General features: G+C 25.9%; 1 protein-coding gene across 1 annotated transcript; it reads left to right on the plus strand.

Annotated features, from left to right (window-relative positions):
* Window positions 1–19,153: 19,153 nt before the first annotated feature.
* LOC145841186 (beta-2-glycoprotein 1-like) lies at window positions 19,154–24,475 on the plus strand. Its single transcript, XM_082948556.1, has 5 exons — window positions 19,154–19,157; window positions 21,859–21,993; window positions 22,207–22,380; window positions 23,960–24,152; window positions 24,397–24,475. Exons 1-5 carry the CDS (start codon window positions 19,154–19,156, stop codon window positions 24,473–24,475), a joined length of 585 nt encoding a protein of 194 aa, XP_082804682.1.
* The last annotated feature ends 660 nt before the right edge of the window (window positions 24,476–25,135 follow it).

Here is a 25,135-nt window from a genome sequence, read left to right on the forward strand (position 1 = left end):
TTATGCAGAAATAAACAAAAATCTGAAAGTACGCATTGCAAAACATTTTTTGCAATGTATATGAAAAATAAAAATCTCTTTTTTTTGTCCAATGATTTTTAAACGCATGTATTTTTAACTTACTGTGAAGTAAAAAAAAAAAAGAAAATGTTTGTTTTCAAATTGTTTTTCATTAAAAGCCTCTAAATAAAAATTTAATCATACTAATTCAATTACTAGCCCGCAAGCTTTCAATAGAATGATTTCGTTCTTGTTGAAACTCGTCAGTCGGCTGCAAGTTTCAATGACAACGAAACTCAAGTCTCAGTCTACCGAAGCTTGTTGTTTGATGATCAACTTGCATGATCAAACCTTTACGTAAACTTAAGCTTGTCTCACGGCATATGAAATTTTAGAGTTAGGCTATTTAGACTTATGAATGTTTTCTTTGAAAAACATTTAGTTAAGAAATTTTGATTTTTTAAAAGACTTATTTTAATCAGTCAACATTTTAACAGATCAGTTTAGTACTAAAACAAATACTTATAAAAATGTTGAAAAGTATGGTAGGTTGTAATTTAAAGTTTTAGTAGTAAAACAATTTGTTTGATGTATCAGATATAACAGCAAATGAAACAATTTAAAGTAAGAAATAAAGTGTTAACTTTTGAAGACTATCATTTTTTCTCGTAAAACTAAATTACAATCAAATCTTATAAATATATAAGTGTAAGTTTTCGTTTTATAAAACCAAAAAGTATTTCTTAAATCTTAGTTTTAAATTTAGCAACATTTAAGTTATACCAATAAATAGAAATCAAACTTAAGAAAAACTAAACTTAACTTGTTTTGTTACTAAATCAATAAAAAAGTATTTTGTTAGTTATTTATTTATTTTATATTCTATTATATATTATTTTTTGTTAAAAAGTTCAATTAAAAAGCACGTATAGAAAACTAACGGCTTCTACACACAAAAGGACTTGCAATCAAACTGGGTGTCAATTGTCCAAGCAAACATTGCCTTACAGCGACACCTTGAGGTTGAAGTAAACCGTCATAAGTAAACATCACAAACTCATTATTACGTAATGATAAACTGGTGTTACTACTCACATTTTCGATCACTGGTATTCTACAACCTTAAATAAGGAAGTTTATAAAACTTCTGAATAATAAGTAGTTAAAAAGAAAAGTACAATTGAAAACCTTTAGTTTTGTTGTTAAAATAGTTATAACAAGTTTAGTTTAATGGAAGTTTTATTTTAATATACTTAAATATGTTTGAAATTAGACGACCAAGTTAGTTGATATAAATTAATAAAACTTGTGTATTGAAAAAAAAAGATAATCATTTGATAAAATACTAAAAACTAAAAATTTGACTAAAAAAAATAGTTTTTTGTGCTCTTTATGTTAAGACTTTACAATTTTTTTTTTTTTAAATTGCTTTACCGCAAATAAACTTTAATTTAGATTTAAAAACGTTTTCTAGTTTTTACAGACATTACAGTTTATGAGGCAAATCTGTTAACTAGACCCTAAAACTTTTTTAATATAAAAATATTTAATTTAGAGAAGTCAACTTTAATCTTGAATTACCATAACAGCTTTTGTCTCTACTTCATTTATGACGATATACTTTAGCATTTATAACTTCCAAATTAATGAGAACTTTTGAAAACTTGTTGAAATTGTTCCTACCTGTTAGAAGCGCAATGATTCTTTCAAGTTGTTCGATTCTGGCTACCAATTGAGTGGTTGTGACTGTTGATGTACCAGGTATGATGTTACTGCTTATAACTACATCCTGACCATTTATTCGTAACGGACGTGTTAGAACGAACACTACTAGGATGAACATAACTGAACACTTTGCCATAATGACTTTCTACTTGGTAGATTTTAAACAAGGCTATTGAAAAAATTACTTGATTAGTTTTAAATCTCTGTCTGTATTTTAAATTTTGGGCCAATGCTATAACACTTTAAAACACAGTAAATCCAAAAAACAAGCAATGAACAATGTTTTAAAATATCCCGAAAAATAAAGCTTTTGAAAGAACTTTCTTTAATAGAAAAGTATTTATAACAATAAGGCTAAACTAACAACATTAAAAAAGTATTTTTTAAAAGAAAGTAAAACAATTGCTTTAGATTAATTAAAATTGAAATAGTTTACAAAAAATAAATTAAACCACAAAATCTTTACGTTTATATAGTATGTTTTTAAATTTTATTTGATAAATTAGCTAACTCATCTTTTTGAAATATAACTTTTAGGTACTTTATACAAGAAGACACAATACTTTTTATTACAATCTTTAGTAAAAAGTAACTAATGGAAAACTTATCGAATTTAATGAACCTATAAAAGTACGTTTTTACTTTAGAAACGCTTTTAATTGAATTTAATTAAATGCATGGAAAGCAACAGAGAAAAAAAGTTTGTATGTATAAGTTTTGCAATTCACGATAAAATTTATTGAGTTGTATATTTTGATTACAATGTAAAAACTACTGATAATGTTTATTGTACTGTTTTACTCTAAGTTTCGACAAAAGCAACCATTTGTTTTTAATGTAAATGAGTATTTTTTTAAAACTAGTTGTACTGAAAGATACATAGCCATTAATCTTAAAAAAGACAAGAAAAATATCTAATGGTCAATTCAAAAATGAAAACAAATAGTTACAATTTAGAAGTTAACAGTACAACAAAGATTAAATACAAAAATACTACTTTGATATTATATTTGTGATAATTGTCAGAAACTATAAGAACTTAAATTTTTTCAAGTTTTAGTAATAAATCAGTCAACATAAAGCATAGTTGTAATACTGACAGATTAAGTATTCAACTTTACCGTTATTATAAACAGTGCCGTTTTAAATTTACAAGTTAACAGTACAGCAAAGACTAAACCACACACCATACTATAGAATACATACATACTATCTTATAATAAGTTAACATTATTCATAGTCCTAATATTGGCAGATAAAATATTTAGCTTTCTCGTAATTATAAAGAGTTCCGTAAGAGTCCCACTTCTTGCAACTCAACTGCAGGTACTTGTAGTTTTTAGGGTAATTTTCATACCAGTCAAGCTGAAAATTTGTTATGTCCCCATTATCAATGCTCCTCCAGGTAAACGATGGGTTTTCTCTTGATATTCCAATGTGCACGTACGATTTTGATATTCCTACTTGTTTGCATATTTTTCTAGTAAAAACGTATTTGGATTGTAAAAAAATAGATAAAGCTTACTTTTTTTAATGTTTTTACTTGTTTTGTTCCCGAAAAAACATATAATAGAAATTATATATAAAACTATGGATAAAATAAACTTATGAAATTATAAATCAGAATAATTTTTTGTACTATAATGCTTATTTTCTGAAATTTGAAATAAAAACAACGTTTGTAAGTTTTATAAGTCCTTCCATTTGAAAAAGCGATTAAACTTCTACAGATTAAGACAAAAGTATTAACTTTATTGTAGTCAATATCTTTTTTATAGCAACTAGAAAAAGGTAAACTTAAGATAAAGAAAATTCTTTTTTAAGTGTACTTTTTAACTTGTCTTCATTGATAATTGTTTAAAATTAAGCTTTATGTGTTATAAACGTATGTTTGGCACATTTGTTTGTATTTTTTAGTTAAGATACGAAAGTATCAGATTTAAAAGTAAGTCTGTTAAGTCCTGGACAATAACTGTATCCAAGTGATATACGACTCGATAACCGAAACGATATTCGTACACCAGAACCTGAGACTAAGTTTTTTAAGCGCTTTTTTGTAATTTAAAAATAAAAAAATATATTTTAAGCTTTAAAACTTTTAAAGCTATTGAATATTTTTAAAGCAAAATAATGATATTAACATATTCAAAAAAAATTTTGTTAAATCCGTCATAAATTTTTCTTTTTAGTTTTTAGAAAGCTCGTCTGGTTTAAAACATACAACTTTAATGAAAAGGTATTATCTTAAAAAAACTTTAATCTTGTTAATAAAAAAGTAGAAATTATAACATACCATTTTACAGGCAAAAAAATTAACATTTTCTTTTTTGATAAAATAAAGATATATCAATTTAATGTCACATACTTTCTGCCTTCTTTCGTGTCTATTCCGTCCATGAGTAAATTTCCATTGTATTCAGAAACACAGTAGGGCTGAGCGTCATTCCAATTCGACTACTTTTTAACAAACACATAATTCAGTTGTTCTGAGAAAAAATATTGTATAATAACACTTCAATAAGAAAGTTTATACAAGTAGAAAAATAAAAAATTTACTTGACTATAAAATACTAATCGGTTTCAAATAAAAATGGTAATAAGCTCAATTAACTATGCAGTAATACGTAATAAATACAGTAGCAAAAAGAATATAATATGTACTAACAATTACAATAAGTCTTACATATAATTTAAAGGACTATAAAATTAATATTCTTCGAATCAAGTTATTAATGTTTACAAGTTTTGTATTGCTAGAAAAAATTGATTCGTTAAATTTAGTTTTTGTAAAAACTATTTGTAATATATTGAAAACACAACAAAATCAAGAAGAAAATTACGTAAAATGTTTTAACAGTTATAAGTTTAAATTTTAGCTTTGACCTTAAACTTATATATCATTTTGTTTTTCCGATTATAATTGTTAACACTTTTTGAAGTTTTTTACGAATTTAACAAATACTTATTTGTATAATATCGCTATACTCTTTTTTTAAACAAGGTAAAATATATATTTTTAATTAACATGAAAACAAGTAAGATTAAATTAAAAATAAAAAGTGCTAAGTTATTCTCTTTTTAATAATTATTTCACAACAAAAAGTCATAAAATTACTATTTCTGAATTGCTTCTTACTTTATCTAAAAAAAGTTATACAAATCAATTACAAATTTACAAAACAACATCAATTAACAAACTAAGAATCTGCATAGAAAAGGACTTAAGCCCAAACTGGGTGTTAATTGTCCAAGTTAACATTGTCTTACAGCGACGCCTTGTGATTCAAACAATCCATCACAAGTAAACATCACGAACTTATTATTACAGTAAGCTCGTATTTAAACTCACATTTTCGATTACTGGTATTCTACAACCTTGATTTTTTTAATGAATAATCGTGAATGAATAATAATTAAATTTGTATAAAGATGAAATTTTACAGTAGACTTAATCAAAAGTTGATTTATCACAATACACGAATTTAACAAAACTAAAAAAAGACCTGAGTTAAATTATAACTAAAGTAATTTAATATTTCCGTATGGTATAGGTCAAAAACTTAATTGAATTATAAAGTTTTATTTGTTTTCTAACTGATCACAAAATACTTTACTCTAGAATGTTTAAAAGCTCGAATAAATCTACAATATAAAATTTAAAAATACCGTTTGTTATTTAACTTACTTGTAAGAAGCCCAACAATTCTTTCCATCTCTTCGACCCTAGCAACTAAGCTGTTACTAACAAACATAACTCGGTTCGGTACTATGCTTATTTGGAAGCAAATAGTAAAAACAAACAGTATAGAATGTTTTGTCATTTAAGTTCTTCCGGTTAATGAATATAGAAATGTTGACAAAATGGTCTAGCTGTAATTGTTAAACTAAAACTTTATTACACTAAAAAATTTAAACATTTTTTTTTAATTTAATAAAAATTTAATAACAAACTTTATAATGAGTAACTAGAAAAAAAACAATTAATTTTTAAGTTTTATTATTTGTTTAATTGAAACAAAGCTGCAATAAACAAAATAAAACATTAAGTTTACGATAGATTAAAAGTTAAAAATACATATAATATTTATTTGTTTAGTTAAATTCTAAATTTAAAAGCTCTAATTTGTATATTTAACCTTTGTTTTATAGTTTTTACACAGTAATTTAATAAAAATCAAAAAAAAAAACTATAAAATATATTTTAGTTACTAAAGTAATGTTAAACAATTGAAAAAATTAAACTACACTTTAGTCAATACTTTTTGAGACATTAGCTACAAATTAATGAACTAAGAGCTTAATTTTTGCAGACCTACTAGACTGCCAAGGGCTATATCAAAGTGCTGTTGTGCTGATTGGTTTGTAAACCTAAGTTATTTAAGTTATTAAACATATTGCAGTTTAAACTTTAATCACTAGATTTAAACTATAAACTGTCAACGGGTTTTTCATGTCTTTTCAAAATAAAAATACCAAATGAGCTCACTGGAAAAACTTTATTCAGGAAAACCTTTCGTATGTTTAAAGTTATTTTCTAATTATACATAGTTATTCATATGAGTAACTTTATGTATTAGAATTTTTTTAAATTAACATAACTAACTTTATTCCAGAATTTGATAGTTTTAAGCTATGTCAACATTTATATAGCAAAACGGTTTGTGGCTACTAAAATTCTGTTTTCTTAGTAAATAAATATAAATTTCTGAAACGCAAAACTTATAGCACTTAATGTTTAAGCTACTTTCAAATCAGCTACCAGTTACCGTTTGAATATACCATCTACATTTAAACGTTAGTCCGTGTTGATTAAACGCAAACCCAAATTAAAGCTTATAAAAATTTGCAAGCCAGCGTACTAAGTGACACAGCTACCTTAAACATCATGAGTGTATGTTATGCGGTATAAAAATATTATGTAAAATATTTTCTAATGTTGATTAACGAGAGGATTGTTTGCGTTTTATGTAAACTCGAATACAACATCTTCATATATTGTTTTGCACATAAGTTTATTATGAGTTTTTTGATTTCCATGTTAGTTTTTGATAAACGTTAGTTTAAATTATTTTAGAAGTACTACTAGTTTATTACATTTTTGTACATAGTTAAGTTAAACTAGCAATGTTCTATTCAAAGGTTTTATATACCCAACATATTTTTTTCACTTCTGTTAAACTTTTTTTTTGTATACATATTTGTACTTACACTTGTTTATAGATTTATAGTTTATTATCTTTAACAATTATATTAACTATACACTTTGTAACACTTCAACAGTGTTTTTCTTTCTTTCTTTTCTCTCAAAGTATTCAAACCACTTAAATTTAGTAACGTGCTTGTTTTGGTGAGTTAGTTTTTAGTGTCTTAGTGATAAAGCCTTATTGCTTGCAAGTGTTGTGTTCGCATCGTATTCTTTGACGATGGAGACTGTTCTTATAGAAACTTTTGAATTAAAGTAGTTTATTTGTATAGTTTGCTATATTTTGTTTAGTCGCTTTTCTATTCATTGTAATACAGCTTTTTGATTCTAAGTCTCGATTTCTTTATATACTATTAGTTTAAGCATTCTAACAATCTTATTACTTAATTAGGCTAAGCTTATATGATAGTCTAAGTTTAAATTCGCGTTTTATTAATCGACTTAGCTAAATAACTTAACTAAGTCAATTCTAAACATTTAAATAACCGTCACCGATATTGTTATAACGCGTTAAGTCATTTAATATCCAGGTTCGCGTAACTAAGTAACAACTAAGCATCGTGTGATTGGCAAATGGTGACCCGGACGTGATTCAAACTTCAAAATCTTTAATTGTAAAGCGGTATTTTGATAACAGATACAATGATGTAAAAAGTTTTTTGCAAAATGCTAAACATAATAAAAATATTAATTGAGTTAAGCAAAATTTTGAAATATCTGTGAAAATAATAATTTTGAAATTGTTACTTCATATGATAATGACAACAACTATTTATTATTTTTGAAATTAATTCCTTAACTTTTTTTGTCTCATTCACAAAAGTTTACTCATAAAACTTAACGTGTAAACCTTGTATTTGTTCAAGATTTTTTTTTTGCGTTAAAAATGTCTTTTATAACTTTTGACAATTAAGTTTAGAAACTAAAATAATAATTTAAAAAAATTTAGTCAAAAATTTTTAATCCTTAACATAAGGAAACTTTAATAGTTGCTCTACGATTAGAACTTAATAAAGTAATACTAAAGTAAGTATATTATTGTAATATAACAAGATTACTGTATAAATGTATTAAAATTATTATAAAAATGTTAGTTAACTCAAATTTCAAAAACTTTTTTACCTAATTTTACTACACTTTTTAAAACAAGAGATTCTATATAATATTCTACAGTCTATGAGTTTTTTATCTTTTTTATTCATTAACATTGTTTTTAAATTTAATTCTAACTAGTTAGGTGAAATAACTACTTTAACCTTCAATATTAACAACACATAAAGTTTATTTTAAAATGACATAAACAAAAAGAGACAAAAAGAACTAGTTAATGTATTATAATTCCTCAACACATTTTGGCATTGCAGACCACTTTCCATCAGATTGACATTTAATCACCTGAGGGCCGGCTCTGTTTGAAATAGATGTTATTGCTTTTTTGTAAAATAAAAAAAATAAATTTTTGATTTCTAAAGAATTTACGTTTTAGTTGATACTTTGTAAAGTTTGAAAGTATTCGAAAACCCTTTAAACCAAACTTTCTATTAACTAAACAAGATAGGTAGATGTATTTGCGCACAATAAACGCGTAACTAAAAGCCAATTTAACTAACAATCATAAGTTTAACACTTAAAAAAAAACCTTTTAAATCCCGACTTGCAGAACACACTGAGTTTCTCATTGTATCGGTAGGGTCTCGGCTCTTCGAGTATTGGCTGGTAGGGTCCCTCTAAAATCATGGTCTTCACGTTAAGGATGTCGTGGGGTTCTTGGCTGCATACTATCGGTTTGCATTCGGGTATTTCACCTACCCATTGACCATTTTCGCCGCAAACTGTTGTTTTGAGTTTTGCTTTGTTGATTTGTTATTTTTTGATAAATAAAACTATAGACTGTTTTATGATAATCTCCAAAATAGTCTTTTTAAAACTAAAACTTGTGCTTTACATATATAAACTAAAATAAATTAACTAATGAATGTTGTTTAATAATATAGGGATTGCAAGAACATTTGACGGTAAATTTTAAAACAATCTTTTTTTATACTTCAACTTCACAGGTTTAAAAAGAAGTAAACATTAAGACTTAAGTTTTTGAACAACTTAATTAAACTATTTTGGTGTATTTGTAACAAAGTTATCAGCATTTTAAAATAATTTTTAGGACGGCTTTATCCAAACTTAACTTTTGAGTTGTATAGTTTAATAACTGTTATTTAATTTCAATATTCAAAATAAACATCTACTTTTTTTTTACTAACCAACAGTGTTTGTTTCGCTACTAATTTCGAACCCACTCTCACAAGAGTAAGTGGCAACGCTGCCTATCTTTTTTTCATCTGAACTGCCAACATTCACTTTTCCGTATTTTGGCAAAACTGGGGAATTTTTGCATTTTATCTCTTCGCATGTAGGTGTGGGATTTGACCACTTTCCTGCAATAAAATTATAATGAATTTAATTTTTTAACTTTATCAAAAAAATTATACCTATGTTTTTTTTAGTTGAAAATGAAGACTCATTTGAAACTATATATAAGTTTGTCTATTGTCAAAGCCTTTATATGTGTTTAAAATGAGTATCTTTACAAAATTCTTTGAGCATTCAGGCTCTATTTACAAAGATGAAAAACTAAGTAGTTTTTATTGTGGAAGAGACACAGAAAATTTTAACACAGAAAATTACTAATTAGTGCTTTTGTGAATTTTTTAGAATTTAGTATATAAAAAGATAAAAACAAAAGCAACTTATTGCATAAAACGATTAATTTTATCAATTTTTTTAGAATTATTGAAAACTAACCATATTTCAAACAAGTTGCTTCGCTTTCGCCATTCAACTTGAATCCTTTTTCGCAGGAATACTTCATAACACCTCCTTGTTTAAAGCTCTGACCTTCTATCGTTCCATCCACTATGTAACCAGGTGAAGGGCAATCTTTTAAGATAAAGTTTTAGTGAATAGCTGTAAGTTATGCTTGTTGTAAAAAGCAAACATTGTAACTAAGTTTATAACGTATTACTACGTAAGGATATTTAATTAAAATCTTCTTTTGGTAGTCATTTCAACTTTTCAGAGTAAACAACTGTTAATAAATAGTTATTGGTAGTAGGTATTGTCTGTTATTCATTAAAACTAGTTAATTAAAGATATAAATCAATAACTAAAAAAATACATTATTAATTTTTTTTTTAAATTCACGTATATAACTCAAACCTTTATTCATTAAACGCTTATCTTCTTCTAACTTTCTACAGTTTTCTCTCCTTTGAATTTTTCTGCATCCTGTAGTAAAAAAACCAAGGGCCGCACAAGACTGCAGTTGTTTTTTGAATCTCGGCTTGTCAGTTCCTATTAAGTCTTTCGCAGTGCATTGCTTCGTACCTCCAGCACTGACCGAACTCAACAGAACGAAGAAAAGTATAATACTCAACAAACAAAAATTTACTCGCATTTTTTATTCCAAAATATTAATTTTTTTTTTAAATCTAAAAGAGTAGTTTTTATATAAAAGAATTTTTATATTAGAAATATTTATTTTTATAGGTATTAAGTAGGTTAAACAGCAGTTTAAGAGCTTAAGTACTTATAACATAATTCAAGGTTTATCAAGTTTATTGAGACATAGCTTTATTACCATTAAAAGTAATTAAAGTTATTTTGACACTATATACTAATTTTAATACATATGCCTAGTACAACTATTCTTTTTTAAGTAATTAAGTTCACCAAACCCAATGTTAAGTAGAGTACTATGGAAATAACATGATAAACTGTTTTTTAGTACACTAAAGACAAATAAGTTGTTTAAAAACAATACTAAATATTCATTAACTGTTTTCTTATTTATATAACTCCATTTAATGCGTTTTACTGTCTTTGTTAATATTTTTAACTGAGCTTACTTAAAATTATGATCTTAACAGATTAGTGAGAGTAGTTTGCTAAAAACATACTTATAGTTTTAGAAATCAATAGAGTAACAAACTTCATTATGAAAATAATTCAAATATAAAATTAAACAATAATAATTTTTCCAGGTGTGTAAGTCAAAAAAAAACTGTTTAGGTATTGTAATTTACTTATAACATTTACGTCCGATTCTCACTGTAAATATTTTTACATGCAAACGTTGTCAGCAATTATAAATATGATGTGCTCACTAACCTGGATTCTAATGGTAAATGTTAAGGTATATATAAAACTAGCATGACAATAAAAGGTCATGTTGTATTAAAGAACAATTGCAAACACTAACAAATGAATAAAGAACATCTAATTTAGAAATTACTCTAAATGAGGTATAGTCAAATGATCAATATTTAACAAAAATTTTACACAAGAATTAAATCTAACAGTAATTATACTTTGAGAATGCTTCAATTAGAATGAGAACTAACTGTTTAAAACTAAAACTATAAAAAAAATATGAGAAGAAAACAATGTTAAATAAAAACTTTACACAAAACAATCAAACAATATAAATGTCTACCCTTAAATAACATGTTTACTGCAGCAGGCAGTGGCTAGAATGCCCCACCACTCTCTGTTGCTGGTTTATATAACAATGTTTTTAACTCTATTCAATATAACATCAGGAATTTCTTATCTGCTCTTTATTTTCTCCTTATCTTAACTTGCATCAGTATAACACTTGACCTTGCGAGCTTTCTCTTAAACGCTTGGATGGACAAGGATTTTAGCTAAAAATTTTCCATAACATTTCAACAGTTATTAAGTACAATTTGATATCCTGTTACACTTTCTCATTTTTCACTTTTTATATAAAATATTCACTTTGCATTTCCTCTGCATTTTTTATGACAACAAACACTAAGCTTTCTTCATAAACAAGAAAAAAATGCATCATATCAAAAAAGTTATTTGTCTCAAAATTACTACTAAGATTTAAAAAAAAAAAGGCCTGAAAATAAAATAATTAAATATTTTTTTTACAAAAGGCTACTAGCTCTAAACAGTTTTCTATTATTGGTAATCAAAAAGAAAATTATGTGTTTACCAAGCTTTAACAATTCACTTTAACTTCTAAGTAATATTAAACATGTGTCACAACCTACTTTATAGATTGGAGAAATTGAAAAACAGATACAAAATAAAAACACAAAAAAGTCAGTCAAATGTCATACCTATGCAAAATCCTATGATATAAATTCCTAAACATTTTAGCATGTTACTGGTCTTTGCTGTCTTAGTTACTTATAGTTGTTGTCTTGTTCTTTTAAGATTTAAGAGCCTTACATAACTTTAATACTATTCACTTTTCTGATTAAATTTTTTCAGATCTACTTTGAATGTGTGGACTAAATTTTGTCAGTTCTACTTTGAGTTTTTGAACTAAATTTTTACAGTTTAAAATTAACTTTTTGGACTTAACATTTTTCAGTTTCTCTTTGAATTTTTTGAATAATTTTGTCAGATCTATTGGAACTTTGTGGTCTAAAACTGGGGCAAAACCCTTTGTAATTTATTTTACTTAAACTTTGTCACTTACTTTCTGTGACTTAAGGACTTAAATTGTGTCTTTGTACCTTTTTGGTTTAATTTGACTGAAACATTGTCACCTACTTGTGTGACTTGAAAACTTAAACTGAGTCAATACCCTTTGTGATTTACTTTTTAATCTTACTGTAGCATGTTTATCAATATGACCCATTATTGCCTGATGTTATTTTCAAGCCCCTATGTTTTTATACTTATGGTTAAACCTAAAGGGCTTCTAACAGGGCAGATTTTAAATGTAAGTATAGTTTCCTGAAAATTAAGTTCATGCTTTATTGTAATTTTCTCCACTACTGTTAAAAATTTGCACTGAATAGTGATCAAAGACAAAACATAATAAACATGTGATGAATACTACCTTAAAATTTAAGCTTATACACTAGTAAAATTTTATTGGGTAAAATTTGTCTTGGTCTTATTTAACTCTTACCTGAAAAGTAATTATTTACCTGATGACGCCAATTGTAACCCATAGGTGTAGATTATCTAAATATTAAACTTGTACTATTATGCTAGATGCTGATATTAAACAATACATAGGGCTACTTTATATAAACTATAAGTGACATTAAAGAGCATATTGTAGTAAAGGACAATTGCAAACACTAACAAATATATAAAGAACATCAAATTTAGAAAGTACTATAAATGTGGTTAAAACTTTTTCACAAGAATTAAATCTAACAGTTATTATACTTTAAAAATGTTTAAATTAAAATAAGAATTAACTGCTTAAAACTAAAACTATAAAAAATTATGAGAAGAAAACAATGTTAAGTAAACACTTTACACAAAAAATCAAACAATATAAATGTCTATTTTAGATTAACATGTTTACTGCCGCAGGCTGTAGCTAGAATGCCCCGACCACTCTGTGTGGATGGTTTATATGTTCTTAACTTTATTCAATACTTCATCAGTAATTTCTTATCTGCTCTTTATTTTCTCCTTATCTTGACTTGCATCAGTATAACACATGACCTTGCGAGCTTTCTCTTAAACGCTTAGATAAACAAGGATTTTAGCTTAAAACTTTTGATAAAATTTAAACAGTTATTAAGTATAATTTGATATCCTGTTACAATTTCTCATTTTCACCTTTTAAATAAAATATTCACTCTGCATCTTCTCTGCATTTTTTATAAAAACAAACACTAACCTTCCTTTATAAACAAGAGAAAAATGCATCATATCAAAAAAGTTATTTGTCTCAAAATTACTATTAAGATTTAAAAACAAAGTTAGAAAAAAACAAGACCAGAAAATAAAATAATCAGACATTTTTTTACAAAAGGATACTAGCTCTAAACAGTTTTCTATTATTAATAATCAAAAAATAAAAATGATGTGTTTACCAAGCTTTAACAATTCACTTTAACTTCAAGTAATATTAAACATGTGTCACAAGCTACTTTATAAGTTGCAGAAATTGAAAAACAGATACAAAATAAAAACACAAAAAAGTCTGTCAAATGTCATACCTATGCAAAATCCTATGATATAAATTCCTAAACATTTTAGCATGTTACTGGTCTTTGCTGTCTAAGTTACTTATAGTTGTTGTCTTGTTCTATTAAGATTTAAGAGCCTTACATAAAATTAATATTATTCACTTTTTGACTAAATTTTGTCAGATCTATTTTGAATTTATGGACTAAATTTTGTCAGTTCTACTTTGAGTTTTTGGACTAAAATTTTACAGTTTAATTTTGACTTTGTGGACTTTAAGTTTTTCAGTTCCCCTTTGACTTTTTTGAATAATTTTGTCATATCTATTGTGACTTTGTGGTCTAAAACTGGGGCAAAACCCTTTGTAATTTATTTGACCTAAACTTTGTCACTTACTTTCTGTGACTTAAGGACTAAAAATGTGTCTTTGTACTTTTTTGGTTTAATTTGACTGAAACATTGTCACCTACTTGTGTGACTTGAAAACTTAAACTGAGTCAATACCCTTTGTAGTTTTTTTTTAATCTTACTGTGGCATTATTTTCAATATGACCCATTATTGCCTGATGTTATTTTCAAGCCCCTATGTTTTTATAGTTATAGTTAAACCTAAAGGGCTTTTAACAGGGAAGATAGTAAATGTAAGTACAGTTTCTTAAAAATTAAATTCATGCTTTATTGTAATTTTATCCTCTACTGTTAAATAAATTGCACTGAATAGTAAAAATGACAAAATTTAATAAACATGTGATGAATACTACCTTAAAGTTAAAGCTTATACACTAGTAAAATTTAATTGGGTAAAAATTGTCTTGGTCTTATTTAACTCTTACCTGAAAAGTAATTATTTACCTGATGACGCCAATTGTAACCCATAGGTGTAGTGTAGATTATTTAAATATTAAACTTGTACTATTATGCTAGATGCTGATATTAAATAATACATAAGGCTACTTTATATAAACTATAAGTGACATGAAAGAGCATATTGTAGTAAAGAAAAGATGCAAACACTAACAAATATATAAAGAACATCAAATTTAGAATGTACCTTAAATGTGTCAAAACTTTTTCACAAGAATTAAATCTAACAGTAATTATACTTTGAAAATGTTTAAATTAAAATTAGAATTAACTGCTTGAAACTAAAACTATAAATAAAATTATGAGATAAAAATAATGTTAAGTAAGTACTTTAAACAAAACAATCAACAATATAAATGTCTATTCTTGATTTACATGTTTACTGCCGCAGGCTGTGGCTAGAATGCCCCACCACTCTATGCGGATGGTTTATATGTCCTAACTTTATTCAATATTTCATCAGTAATTTCTTATCTGCTCTTTATTTTATCCTTATCTTTACTTGCATCAGTATAACACATGACCTAGCGAGCTTTCTCTTAAACGCTTAGATAAACAAGGATTTTAGCTAAAAACTTTTCATAAAAATTAAACAGTTTTTAAGTATAATTTGATATCCTATTACACCTTCTCATCTCTTACTTTTTAAATAAAATATTCACTTTGCATCTCTTCTGCATTTTTTATGAAAACAAACACTAACCTTTCTTCATAAACAAGAAAAAAATGCATCATATCAAAAAAGTTATTTGTCTCAATATTACTATTAAGATTAAAAAAAAAGATAAGAAAAAATAAGACCAGGAAATAAAATAATTAAACATTTTTTTACAAAAGGCTACTAGCTCTAAACAGGTTTTTATTATTAATAATCAAAAAATAAAAATGATGTGTTTACCAAGGTTTAACAATTCACTTTAACTCAAAGTAATATTAAACATGTGTCACAACCTACTTTATAGATTGCAGAAATTGAAAAACAGATACAAAATAAAAACACAAAAAAGTCAGTCAAATGTCGTACCTATGCAAAATCCTATGATATAAATTCCTAAACATTTTAGCATGTTACTGGTCTTTGCTGTCTTAGTTACTTATAGTTGTTGTCTTGTTTTATTAAGATTTAAGAGCCTTACATAAATTTAATATTTTTCACTTTTTAGATTAAATTTTGTCAGATCTACTTTGAATGTGTGGACTAAATTTTGTCACTTCTACTTTGAGTTTGAACTAAATTTTTACAGTTTAATATTGACTTTGTGGAATTTAAGTGTTTTAGTTCCTCTTTGACTTTTTTGAATAATTTTGTCATATCTATTGAAACTTTATGGTTAAAACTGGGGCAAAACCATTTATAATTTGTTTGACTTAAACTTTGTCACCTACTTTCAGTGACTTAAGGACTTAAATTGTGTCTTTGTACCTTTTTGGTTTAATTTGACTGAAACATTGTCACCTACTTGTGTGACTTGAAAACTTAAACTGAGTCAATACCCTTTGTGGTTTTTTTTAACCTTACTGTGGCATTATTATCAATATGACCCATTATTGCCTGATGTTATTTTCAAGCCCCTATGTTTTTAGAGTTATAGTTAAACCTAAAGGGCTTTTAACAGGGAAGATAGTAAATGTAAGTACAGTTTCTTAAAAATTAAATTCATGCTTTATTGTAATTGTCTCCTTTAATGTTAAATAAATTGTACTGAATAGTAAAAATGACAAAATATAGTAAACATGTGATGAATACTACCTTAAAATTAAAGCTTATACACTAGTAAAATTTAATTGGGTAAAATTTGTCTTGGTCTTATTTAACTCTTACCTGAAAAGTAATTATTTACCTGATAACGCCAATTGTAACCCATAGGTGTAGTGTAGATTATTTAAATACTAAACTTGTACTATTATGCTAGATGCTGATATTAAACAATACATAGGGCTACTTTATATAAAATATAAGTGTCATGAAAGAGCATATTGTAGTAAAGAACAATTGCAAACACTAACAAATATAAAAAAAATTTAAAATTTAGAAAGTTCTTTAAATGTGGTTTAAACTCTTTCACAAGAATTAAATCTAACATTAATTATACTTTGAAAATGTTTAAATTAAAATTAGAATTAACTGCTTGAAACTAAAACTATAAAACATTATGTGAAAAAAATAATGTTAAGTAAATACTTTACACAAAACAATCAAACAATATAAATGTCTGTTCTTGATTAACATGTTTACTGCCGCAGGCTGTAGCTAGAATGCCCCAACCACTCTATGTGGATGGTTTATGTGTTCTTAACTTTATTCAATATTTCATCAGTAATTTCTTATCTGCTCTTTATTTTCTCCTTATCTTTACTTGCATCAGTATAATACATGACCTAGCGAGCTTTCTCTTAAACGCTTGGATAAACAAGGATTTTAGCTAAAAACTTTCAATAAAATTTAAACATTTTATAAGTGCAATTTGATATCCCTTTACAAAGTAAATTTAAGTTTTTATAAGTAAATTTTTCCTTATAAAAATTAAATAAACATTAGTATTTTGATATGATTAATCTTATTTTCTAATGTAGAACCTTTTTTTAGCCTATTAGCAAACACCAAACAAGTATTTTTCGCTTTGAGGTCATACTTTTAAGTGCCGTTAGTGCGTACGAAATAGCACTGTATTGCGATTACTATATTAAGTTCAGTGACAAACATTTTATTTAGTATAATCTAAATTGTTACTAAGTTTATAAACTAAAATATGTTGATTTGGCGTAGGTAAAGCTGCATGCAAAAGTCAAACTCCGTGTTAAAGCGTCGCTGTACAATTCTAAAACGCACCCGAAATTTCACTTCCAGCTTCGGATCATACTAGACGCTTGTACAACTCTAAGAATCAAAAACTGTGTATGAATTTTCATGTTTGTCAGTCAACATACCCTTTTTTTCAAGTTTCATGTGGCCCGGTAAACCCAAAATAAATGAAAATTGCATGATGTTCTGGTACGATTAAAAACTTTGTGTATATTTCATAACTATATATGTTGTACCTTTACTAAAAAAAAATTTATAGGCATAAGTCATATGTAGGGATAAAGGTACAGGGATTACGTTATTTCCAAACTAAAATATTATTTACATTTGCTAAGTAGTTTAAAGCAAGATACCATTTGTAAATTAAACAGTTTCACAACTATTGAAAACAACATTAGCTTGACATTTAAGATAAATCAATAAAACTTTGTAGTACTCAGTAGTCAGCTAACAAAGCAACACTGGAATTCTGACGACTCTGGTTTGAAGTACATGATATAATAAACCTTTTATAAGATAAAAACTCGAGTTAAATTTATGGTTAAATTCAATTTTCTAGAAAAATATATTTAAGTACAAACATATTGATCTACTTTTTTTCTTTATCAAATCTATTAGTAAGTAAAAAAAATCATTAAACTTTAGTCTAAGTATTTTTTTAGCGAGAGACCTTTAGTTTTTTAAAAATATTCTTATCAGTATTTTTAATTAAAACAAAAGTACTTTAAACTTAAAAAAATTCTTAAGGTGTTAAGTGTATCTAAGAGATTTTTTTTGTTTTATTAAAGGAAGGTATCGCTTTTTTAAATACCTAAAAAGGGTGTTACAAACATTTTTAGGAAACCCTGATACAGTGTAACCCAGTTTCCTTAATAAAAATTACATAAGCGACAGATTTAAAAGTATTTTTTTAACTTTTATTTATATCTAATTGATATTCTATAATTCAAATTAACTTGCTAAAATAAGATAATTTACTTCGTTCAAAAGCTCTTTTATTTCATTGATAAAAAAGTTAAAAAACTTAATTGTAAAATTTTGCTTCATTTATAAGTATTTATTATGTAATTCTTTAACATAATAGCTCGTAAATATAGACTTATATAAGTAAAAAATGTCAGTTCAGTTTTTGTTTATTAAACTAGGCAACTAAACTTAGTCTTAGATTAAGCTTAAATTATATATTTTATTATTAATTTAAAAAAAAAATACGGGATTTAAAGTATTTATTAAATTTCAAACAAATATTACTTAAAATAAATTCAAAAACTGTTTTATTTGCGAATAAATTCATTCGTTCAATAAAATGTCACATAAATTGCATTAAAGTATCTTCCTTTAGATCCCAAACATTTTTGTGTTGTTTACCTAACGTTGATGCGTACATTATCTGTAACTACCAGTTAAGTTTACAAAATTATAACTTTATACTAATTTTAACAAAATAACTGTTAAAAGTTTACTAACAAAGTTAAATTGTTAAGCTATTTTTTACTGCAAAAAATAAAATTGTTAATTTTTTTATTTGCAAAACAAAACATTACCTGACTTTAAAAAACTTTTTCTATAAAGTAAATAAAAAACTTCTAATAATGGGTTTTACACTTTTGTACACTTTTTTTTACTTTAATATACACAAAAAAATAACTATTTTAAGTTATTACTTAAATTTCCTTATTAAAGTAGTTTAAATCTATTTTACAATTATGCTTTAAAAGTTTAAAGATGTTTAAGTTTTGTGAACATAGAATCATTTAATCTATCTTTTATATGTTTTTTGTAACAAAATTTATTACATTATTTAAAGAGTAAAACTTACAAACTACTTTAAGTATTTAAATCGGATAACTTAAACTACTCCATTAACTTTTAAATTCCTAAACAGTTTATTATTATGATTTTCGATCGCTTCTTAGGTTTTGCAAATTAATTATTTTACAACTGGGCTGCTTTTTATGGAGCAAGCCACAACTTTGAATTGATTTTTCTTTTATCTGGTTGTTTTATAAAAGTTAATAAAAAAAAAAAGTAATAAAAAAGTACAGTTTATTACAAAAAAAATTATTGTTAAAACCATTTATAAGATTAGTTTTAGCAATAAGTCGTTTTTAAGCATTATACAATAAGTTTTTGTTAGAATTGTGCAAAAATTAGGAAGTATATTAAAGGGTGAAATATTTCTTAATAAATATTACAACTTTTTATTCCTAACGTTTTTTGTCCAACAATATAATAAGTTATTATAATTTTTGTTAGTTTTTTTTCAACCAAATAAATTTAGTTTTAAAAGAGTTTTCTAAGAAATATTTTTTTTAAATGTTCAAAACTATTAAAGAAACTGTTTGAACCTTAAATATATTATTGTGCTGTTCCTTATAGTACTGTTAGTTTAATTAAGTTATTAAGATTTAAAACTTAAAGTTCACAACTTTCAAAAAGTTGATATTATTATTGAAACATTCTTATGAAACTAAAACAAAAAAAAATAATGTGCGCAATAAAAAGTTGTTCTAACACTAAGCAACCACTTTGTTTTAATTAGTCAAAATGATATGTTAAGTTTTATTTTGTTTTCATCAATAATTAAGTATGATTAGGTCAAAAGCCCTCTGAGAGAAATTCTAGTTGTAAAGTAATTTGTTGTTTTAATTGGTTTAAAAATTTTCTAAAGCCTGTTTTTAAAAAGTTTTTTAACTATTATAAAAAGTCTTAACAATTAACAATATTTAGGCATCATGTAATTTTAAGGTTGAAAGGCCTTGATAAAAAATGAAAGCTTATACTGCATTGTCTTTTAATTATATAAAACTTTTTGAGCAATACACTTCATTTAATCTAAAAAGATTATAAATTAAACAAAGCGTACTTTTAAGTAAAAATCATACAGTAGTACTAATTAAATAAAGTTTATTTAATTATTTAATTGCTATAACAACATTAAAAACTCGACACAGTTAACCATTTATTTATTATTATCATTATCCAGCTTATCTAATTTTTAGTGCTATGTACAATGTTTTATTAATCTTTCACGTGCTTTTAATGTACTCAATCAGTTGAACCACTTTATAAAGTTGTGCTGTGCTATATAACATTTGAATAAAACTGTATTTATTATAATTACTATAAGTATAATAAATTTACTAACCAGGTTACCATTTCTACTAAGCTATAAAGAAATCAGCGTTTTACACGACTGTTATTTGATTGAAAAAAGCTCAGTTTTGGTATATCTATACAGATTTCTAAGTAAGTTTTTAATAAATATCATAAGTCCACAAGTTTTTAAACTGCTTATAAGCTTGCACAAAGCAAAGTCAGATAATAATTTCGTAACAAACTTTGGTTCTACACTTTAAGTAAGTTTTTTTACTGCAGACATAATTTTATTATAATACAAAAAATGCGAGTGAAATTTTATTTATTGAATATTATTCTTGTGTTGGTTCTTTTGAGTTTAGTTTGTGCTAGACGAAAGAAACAATGCACTGCAAAAGATTTAAAAGGAACCAACAAAAAGAGATTCAAAAGTAGACTGCAGGCCTGTTTTGTTGTTGACTTTATATCTAAAAAGTGCAGGAGAATTCAAAGAAAAGAAAGCTGTAGAAAACTATCAAAAGGTGAACGTTTAATGAACTAAGATTTGTGTTTTATATATAAGATATAACGTTAAAAGACGTTAAATCCTGGAGATCCTGATAAGCTAACCTTATCGGAATACATACCACAGATGTTTTTGTGTCAAAACTTTATTCCGACTAACGGCGTTTCAATGCTCTCAAATAATTTTAAGAACAGATCTACGGAGTCTATAAAGTATTAACACACATTAGAAAAAAAACATGTATAATTATGTATAATTTTAATGTGAGTAGTAACTATAAACGAACTTTATGGTTAAAAAAACAGTTTGGAATAAAAACATAGAAAAAAAAAAGTTGTCTACGAAAATACAAATTTAATAAAAGCATATACTAACCTCAAAAAAGTTCTGAGAATAGGCAAGTTTATAAAAGTGAAAATAAAATTATTCTGTTTTAAATAACTTGTTTAATTTGTTTTTATTTGTTTTTATTTAGAAAAATAACTCTACGGAGGCCGCGTGCCAAGGTTCAGCTTTTAAATCAAACGATCCGGGTTTAATTCCCGGTAAAAAAGTAAAAGGTGTAAAACTCGATAACCGAAAGGTTTTTCGTTCACCAGGCCCTTATGCCAAACATTTTAAGCATTTTTTTATGGTTCATTAAACAATATATATGTTACAAGCAATTCCTAATCAAAATTTAATTTTTAAAAGATTGCCCTTCACCTGGCTACATAGTGGATGGAACGATAGAAGGTCAGAGCTTTAAACAGGGAAGTGTTATGAAGTATTCCTGCGAAAAAGGATTCAAGTTGAATGGGGAAAGCGGAGCAACTTGTTTGAAATATGGTTGGTTTTTGAATTTTTTGAACAATCATATACTCAGAGTGCTTATTAAATATGGTTTAGGATAAAATGTACATAAATATGTACGTCATTAAGTTTAAAGGATTCAAAAAACAAAACAGTTTTAAGAAATTTTTGTACTTTAATTAAAAAAATCAAAATTTTTGATTTATCGCTCGAATTGATATCTGAGATAAAATTCTTCACTTTATTAAGGTAAATGGTCGAATCCCACGCCAACATGTAAAGAGATAAAGTGCAAGAGTATGCCAGTTATACCAGAACATGCAACTGCGAATCTTCGTAACTTAGTTGAGAACAAAGTTGGTAGTGTTGCTACTTACTCTTGTCTTAGTGGGTATGAAATTAGAGGTGGAACAAACACTGTTGGTTAGTTAGAAAAATTGGATGTTCTATTACTAAGATTAACGTTGAAAATAGCATTTTAAGGTTACAAGTGTCAAAGATAAATAAAATGCTCTTAAGTTTTAACATGCGTAGAGGTGAGAAAACAAGAAAAATAGTTTCAACTTTGTTTAATCCAGGGACGTTGCTAGCTCAAAAAAGTTACGAATGTGCAAAAACTAAAACATCTGAAATAACACGTCCTAGCGGGAACACAGCAATTTAAACTACCTCTAATATTATTGAATTTAATCTGAAAAAAAGCAGTTATGTTAATACATCAAAAATTGAATTTTGAAGTACGAGTGATAACTGTATACAAGTCAACTTATTTTGCTCCACACCCCATATGACTCTTTATGTCATGCCACTTGTGTAAACCCAGAAAACATTCATTAAAAAAATCACAATTTAACTCAAAAACATTAATATTGTTTTCATTCAAAAATTTAAACGTATAAAATCAAACATTTAACGTAGTCAATAGTAACAACAAGTTATGCAAATTTTTGTAACATAAAATTGTATTATTTTGATTTTTGAAGCTACAGCTTCCAATAGGTTTAATTTTGCATTGTAGCTTTTTGACAAAACAAAGCTTTAACGCGCTAAATGTTACTTTTTGGTAGTATTTAATTCGTTCAATTTTTTTACGACACTAAAAGTCCTAAAGAGTACATATATGTCAAAATTATCTCTCAGGAGTGCATAACTAAGCTTAAATGAATACTAAAAGCTAAGAAAGCCGAGTATTTTCAAGCTGAAATAAAAGCAAGCTTTTTCGCACATAAGTATACGTTTCTGTAGATTTGCAGAAACGTACCAAGCCACGTCCCTGGTTTAATCCTTTATCAGTTTTTCAATTATTCTAGTATATATTTTTTTTAAAACATTTTATATAGACTTTGTTTGTTACTTTAGATATTATAAAATTTATAAAACTAACTTAATTACTACATGCCTTTTAATAAGTAAAACGTATTTTTATATAAAAGCTGTCAAACTAGAATTTTATAGTTTGTAGCAAAGCAATAGTTTTAAAGTTTCAGATTAGTTTAAAAACAAAGAAAGAATTTCCGATGTATAGTTTTTCTCTTGCTAGGGCTGTGTATGACAATTTATAATAAACGAACTTACTTAATTTAAAAAAGATTCATTTAGAAAACATTTTCTATAAAAAGTCGTTTTTTTTAATCACGTTATAAAAAATTTAGACGAAAATTAACAACAAAACAAATAAACGTGTAACCTTAACAATCTCTTATACATTGATAATATTATCATTAGAAGACTAGTTTACTATATCTTATCTATCTTTTTACAGTTTATTAAACTAATATCTCGCACCTTAGAAATGAAGCTTGGAATGTTAACGTTCATAACAAAAGTTTTGATAGTATCTTTACTAGTACATGAAAATATAGTTTTTCTATAATCTGCGAAACAAAACAAACTGAAACCAACAACTCTGTATCTTTAACATAGAAATTAGTTCAATTCTTTTTTTATTACAAACCATTCTTGCAACTCTTGTGTTAACAAAATAAACAACATCTGTAAACAGTTTGTGGCGAAAGCGGAGAGTGGGTAGGTGAGTTACCCGAATGCAAACCAATAAGATGCAGCGGTGAACCCAGCGACATCGAAAATCTGGGGTTCATAAGTCTTGAGACCCCGTACGAGCCAATAATTCACGGGCCGATTCCCTTCCGCTACAAGGATAAACTAAACTTGTTCTGTGAAAGAGGGTTTAAAAGGTTGCAGTTATTATTTGAATTTTTCGTTTCAAGCTGAGTAATATAACAGTTTTGTTTGTATTGCATGGAGTATTTAAATATGTCTTGAGCATCTGTTTTAACTAACTTTTTAAATAGTAGTAGAAAATTTGTTTCAAAGTATTTTAATAGGCTTTCAAGTTTACTCAAACTTTTAAAAAATAAATAATGAACAATATGTTAACTATTAAACTTTTAATAATTATAAAAAAAATTATTTTAACAGAGTCGGACCTCAAGTAATTAAATGTCAATCTGATGGCAAATGGTCTGCAATTCCGATATGTGTTCCAAATCTAGTATAGATACTTTTCTGCGTTTTTCTATTTAATAAACTATCATTTTAGTGATAAAGTATTTAGAATTTGTGCTAAAATAAAAAAGAAGCTTCTTAAAATAATTGATTATAAATTTGATGTGATAAAGCACGAATATTAATAAAAATTAAAGTAGAAAATAAAATGACATTACAAGAGTAGTACCCACACGAATTTTTTATAGCTGGCTTATAATATTTTAAGGGTTTAGACAAGTATAACGTTATTTTATTTTTGTTTTAGCTTAATATAACTATATAGTTCTAAGCATTACAAAACTACTTTAAAGCAACTATCTCAGATTTAGTTACAGTATTTTTAAACATTTTTATAAACATTTTGCTGTTTTAAAATTGAAGTATTTTACATTTTTGTGAATGTATAATATAACTATTAAAAAAAGCTTTAGAAAACACCATTTATTATACGCTTTAGTCTAAACTTAATATATACAAGTTCTTGTAATCCAATTCTAAAGGAGTACACTTTTATAAAAAGGTATGAAATTTGAAAATTATATTGTAAAACGTTGGTGTAAAAAAGTAAGTTTTGTAATGTTTTGTGATAGTTTAGTATCATAAAATTGTTAAAAAATTATAAGTTTTTCAAATATTTAATTAATTTTATGTTATATTTTACTCTTAAATT

Source organism: Thalia democratica, chromosome 7 (assembly GCF_965202585.1).
Source record: "Thalia democratica chromosome 7, ktThaDemo2.hap1.1, whole genome shotgun sequence".
Classification (NCBI taxonomy): Eukaryota; Metazoa; Chordata; class Thaliacea; order Salpida; family Salpidae; genus Thalia; species Thalia democratica.